This window comes from Ailuropoda melanoleuca, chromosome 14 (genome assembly GCF_002007445.2).
Source record: "Ailuropoda melanoleuca isolate Jingjing chromosome 14, ASM200744v2, whole genome shotgun sequence".
NCBI lineage: Eukaryota > Metazoa > Chordata > Mammalia > Carnivora > Ursidae > Ailuropoda > Ailuropoda melanoleuca.
The window spans coordinates 66639106-66644553 of record NC_048231.1 but is presented as its reverse complement, the minus strand read 5'-3'; the positions used below and the strand labels follow the sequence as shown (position 1 = coordinate 66644553).

At 44.8% G+C, this 5448-nt stretch overlaps 1 protein-coding gene across 3 annotated transcripts in view; it reads right to left on the bottom strand.

Moving 5' to 3' along the window:
• Positions 1 to 5442, bottom strand: part of RNF138 (ring finger protein 138) — a 32693-nt gene extending 27251 nt beyond the window's left edge. For 2 of the 3 annotated variants that reach the window (XM_034642456.1, XM_034642455.1), the window contains exon 1: positions 4865 to 5442. In XM_034642456.1, coding sequence (XP_034498347.1) covers positions 4865 to 4974 — 110 coding nt within the window. In that variant the 5' untranslated portion in view covers positions 4975 to 5442. The remainder of the gene's footprint in view (positions 1 to 4864) is intronic. The other variant, XM_034642454.1, reaches the window with a different exon arrangement.
• Between the last annotated feature and the right edge of the window lie 6 nt (positions 5443 to 5448).

The window sequence follows — 5448 nt, the reverse complement described above, 5'->3', positions numbered from 1 at the left end:
TTTGTTTTTTAGATTCCACATGTAAGTGAAATCATATGGTATTTGTCTTTCTCTGTCTGACTTATTTCACTTAGCATAATACCTCTAGGCCCATCCATGTTGTCACAAACGGCAAGATCTCATTCTTTTTTATGGCTGAGTAATATTCCATGTGTATTTTTATATACATACACACATGCCTACATATACATATATACACATATAATATACACACACATCTTACTTTAAAATCTAGCACCTTTTATCTTCCTAGTCTATAGTCAAAATCATTCCCCAAAACAACAACCTTAAGAGAAAAAAAAATCAGAGATTTTAAGTTAGTCTTTAGGACTTAAAACTAAGTCAACCTTCTTTTACATAAGTAGATAGCATAGTTGTTTTCTGATTATGTCATTTTATAAATATTTGTCAAGAGAATTTGGATAAAGTCTTAAAACCCTTAAGAAAAAAGACAGTCTAGAGCAGCATTTATTAAATCAGCAAGAAGCTATCTGTCTGGCTTTAAGAATTTTAACAAGTCTGTAGGAAAGAAGAATTTTAAAAGTATTTAGAGCATGACTGCTCAAACAACAAGGTATCAATAAAGTTCTTAAAATGATAAGAAATGTGGAGTGCCTGGGTGGCTCAGTCGGTTAAACGTCTGCCTTCCGCCCAGGTCCCAGGGTCCTGGGATCAAGTGCCCCATAGGGCTCCCTGCTCAGCAGGGAGCCTGCTTCTCCTTCTCCCTCTCCCTCTGCCCCTCCCCACCCTCACACTCTCTAGTGCACGCATACATTTGCGTTCTCTCTCTCAAAAAAATACATAAAATCTTTAAAAATAAGGAAGAAAAGAAAAATAAATATAAACTTAAAATTTAGGAACTGGACAACCCAAAGCAGGTCGATAGAGAAACATACAAGTATGTGCCTAATAAGAAGTGAAAGCTGATTTGTATTAGCTCATTTTAAAAGATGCCTCCTTACAGAGATGCCCCAAAACAGATCAGATTCCACCTTTAAGGGAAGCCTGGGTAGCTTAGCTGATTAAGCACCTGCCTTCAACTGAGGTCATAATCCCAGGGTCTTGGAATCAAGCTCCACTTTGAGCTCCCTGCCCAGCGGGGAGCCTGCTTGTCTCTCTCCCTCTGCACCCCCCCCCCAAGTAAGTAAATAAATTCTTAGGAAAAAAAAAAATGATTCCATCTTTAAGAGTTTGGCAAGGCATCAACTTATTACATGTAATTTTCACTGTGATGGAGCTTACTTTTAGCCATGTACAAAAGTTATTCCCTTAACTACTCAAAACAGGAAAGAGAGGTTTGATTCAAAGAGCCTTTGAAAATTACAAATGAAAACACTGAAAGAAATACGACTATTCCAGTTTGTACCTTCTTCTGAAATCTTACTTTGAATACCTGCTGAACTTTAATATTCTTTTTTTAAGATTTTATTTATTTACTAGAGTGAGAGAGAGAGAAAACATGAGCAGGGGAGAGGGGCAAATGGAGAGGGAGAAGCTGGCTCCCCGCTCAGCAGGGAGCCAGACGTGGGACTCAATCCCAAGACCCTGGAATCATGACCTGAGCTGAAGTTATAGGGTTAACCGACTGAGCCATTCAGGCACCCCTCAACTTTAATACTCTTAATTCATCTTTACTTGCTTTTTAAAATACTACATCTGATCACTCTAAGGTAACTAACACTGCTGACTACTGTCTCCTTAAAATTCTTCTCAGTTTCCATACCGTCACATTCTATGCTGGATTTCCTTCTATCCTGTGCATTTCTTCTCAGGCTGCACTTTCTCCACTCCAGATTTAAATATGCATTCTCCAGCACTTTGTCCTATCTAGGCCCTCTGCTATCTTCCAACTTACAGATCTCCCTCAGTGGCCACATCCATACTCACAGCTTTAGTTCCATGTATTCCAGATCCACATACATACACTGAACTACTGGGCATCATCAAATCTTACATGGGTCTCCTTCAAACGTCAGGAATCTCCTCTCCATTCCCACTATCACTACCTTGAATCAGATTCTAACACAGCAATGCATCATCTCTTCACTAGTCTCACCACTACACCAAGCTGGGTCCTGCTACTAAAGTAAACTTTCTAAAATTGAAATGTGATCATGCTGCTCCTCTGAAAAAAGGCATTCAGGAAAAAGCTCAAATTGGCTTACACAGAAAGGTCCTGCCAATATCTCTAAACTCTATCTATACTATACACTCATCCTTTGGCTTCAGCCTGCAAACAGTCATCCTCTGTAACCCCTCCTTGTGTCTGCATATGCTGTAAACCCAATTAGGGTATTCCCCCAACAAACCCTGAATAACCAATTTTGACCTAAAGTATTACTACATCCAGGAAATCTCCCCTTTAGTCATAAGCTGATTTAGACAGCTGCTCTCAATGCTCAAATAAAATTTTCCTCCTAAGTAACTTCCGTATAAATCACATTCATGCTTAGGTCTTCTCCATTAGACTATTAACAGTCCCCAGGGAAACAGCACTTTGTATTCTTTGTACCTGACATACAGAAAACATTCAACAATTGTTGTCTGAAGGAATGAATGGGATTATACAGAAATTTATATTATGATGAAGTTATTCTAATGATAATGAACTTGTTCCTTTCATTAAAATAGTCATTGGGCAAATCCTCTGCTGTCGTTGAAATGGTGATGAAAATTTTTCATTTTCTAACAGATCTATAGTGACCCAAAGCCCTTATCACCTCGTTTCTTACTATGAACCAAAAACTGATTTTGTAGCTAAATATAAATATTTTTAAAGGCACAGGTTTGTCCTTTGTGAAAAAGGAAGAGCAAATGACATAGTAAACTAGATTATTTTAAATAATCTATTTCCCCACCAAACTCCTTCCAGTTAATCAAGACCCTGTTCCACCATTACCATCCCTTTCAAATAAAACTCCCTCCTCCCCAGCCTTAATATATTGAACCTTAGAGCAATTGTGTGTTTGGGAGGAGAGGGAGATGGGTTAATAAAGGAGGGGATGGAGGAGGGTGATGAAGCAGTAAGTGTCCATTCTTCTTACCAAGAAAATCTACTCTACGTTTCATTTCCACATGTAGTCTAATCATATCCAAGTCCAATGAGATGATTAGAAAAAGGTCCTCAACAATCATGTGCACTCTCTTTTCCATACCGTTGATGTCAAGTCAAATTAGTCTGGTTTAAAATGTCCCCCGCAAGGGAAGTGAACTACAGCAAACTGCATGGAATTTTGAGGAGAGCTGAAGATAACAGTGAGTTCTATGAGGTCAATGACCCAAAGGGTAACTGAAACGATTCTGTCCAGAAACACCTACTTCCTCTCACTCTGACCTCCTACCTTCCTTTTTGTCCACCCACTGCCAGCACAAACACAGGAAAGGCATCAAGTTATAATAATGAATACCTAAAGATTAAAGGCCAAAAAGTTATACACTGTGCACTGAACATCTCAGAATATTTCTCTTAATAATCTGCATTCGTTGAATCAAATACCAAAGCAATTTCAGACCGTCATTCATCTCCCATGACAGCAAAACATAACTGGCACAACTCCTATAATGAAGTCACACACTCCTACCTCACACGACTGCAGAATAGGAATAAGGTAAAAAGTGCAGTCAAGATTGAGTATCAGAGTGAGAAAAATGGTATCAAACAATAATAAAATACCTGATTAAGAACCCCAAATTGAATCCATTCTTTACATAAATCATAGAACCTATCTCTCAAAAAAAAAAAGGTCGAAAGAGAAATATATTTATAAACTTGTTCCACTCTTTTCAGCTATTTGTAAGCACACAGAACTTTCAAATCTGAGTATATTTTTTCAAATAAAGATTTCCAGGCTTCACCTGCCAGAAATTCTTTTGTAAATTTGGAACGGAGATTGGTATGTTTACTTAAAAAGTTCCCCATGGACCCTGATCAGCAGCCAGGTTTGTCAGATGTGCTATATATCTTTACAAGACGGGCTCCTGCCAACCCTTACTGACACTTTAACCGTCTGTAAAATTATCGAAGTTCTTCCTATAAATATGCCAAATCAAACAGCACCAAGCCACCTCACCTAATCCCTTTGTGTTCTCCCTCACCCCTGGAGTTAGACTGCCTTATCTTCAGTTCATTCCATGAAACAGCAATCTTCCTTTCCTATCTCCACCTTCGTAGTAACCAAGTAATAAGCAGAAGGGTAAAACAAAGGGAAACTATCACTTCAATACCCGGAAATCCTGTCAGTTCTAACATCTGAGAGAAGAAAACACATTCTAGATCATTCCAACATGTACCGAATTTTAAAGGAAAGAGAATCTTTTCAAGGGTGGTCTGTGAAGCAGGGTTGAAAGGTAAGTTAGGTAAGACTTCTTGGGTCTGGAAAGAATGGCCCAAGGTTCTGAATGAAGGGAAAACTTTAAAGCAGGGCAGGTCACAGAGAGGAGGTAGTGGGGGGGAGCGGGCCCGTGCCGGCACCTTCGGCCGGTTTTGACACTCGACACCCCAGCCTTCACTCAGGTTGCTAGGAAACAAAAAGGCTCCACGTTCCCTGCAATTCCTCCCGGGCCTGGAGGAGAAGGGGGGCTCCGGGGCCTGAAGACGCGACCCGGACGAGCCTGGCCACTGCCCCGGGGGCGCGAAAGCAACGGAGGGATACCCGGGGGCCGGGGGCTCTGGCAGAGGGGCGGGTCCAGGAAGCTGCCCCGAGCTCGGGAGGAGGGCGGGCCAGAACGCGCCCTCCGCCCCGAGGGGCGCTCGGGCAGGTCGCGGTGGGCTCTGCTCCCGCCAGGCCGCAGCCGAGGGTCCGGGGCTGGATGCGGGGCCTAAACGACTACCCGGCTCCGCGCAGTGGAGGAGGTGTCTACTCACACGTGCTGACAGGCCGTGGTCCTCACGGGCGTTTTGAGCACCTCCTGACAGACAGGGCAGTAGAAATCATCTTCGGTGTAGGACGTGGCCGCGGAGAGCTCCTCGGCCATGGCGGGGGATGGGGGATCAAGGAGATGGCGGCAGCGGCGGCGGCGGCGACAGTGGCCAAGCTGGCGGTGGCGGCCCGGAGCCCGACTCTCTACGCGACCCCGGAGGGGGAGGGGAATCGCGTCAGGAAGCGGCTCGCGCCAGGAAGGGGGCGGGCGGCACGGGGCGGGGCCGAACGCCGAGACGCTAGGGCCGCACGCGCCCGGCGAGGGCCAGCCCCTGAGGCTGTTCCTCCGGACCGGGCAGTCGCGCAAGGCGGTGCCAGGCGGGAGACGGCGGTGGAGCAACCGGCCGGTGGCTTCACTTTCGCTTCCACCTCGGCTCGGAGCAGGCGAGAGGCCGCCCCTCCGCTCAGGAAGGAAGGGAGCCCCCCAGCCGGCGGCCTTCCGCCTGAGGCCGCTCCTTTACCTGGCTCCACGAAGCAGTCGCGGTTCCGCCCCCGGCCGTCTTCTCCGCCTCCGACTCCTTTGCCCCCA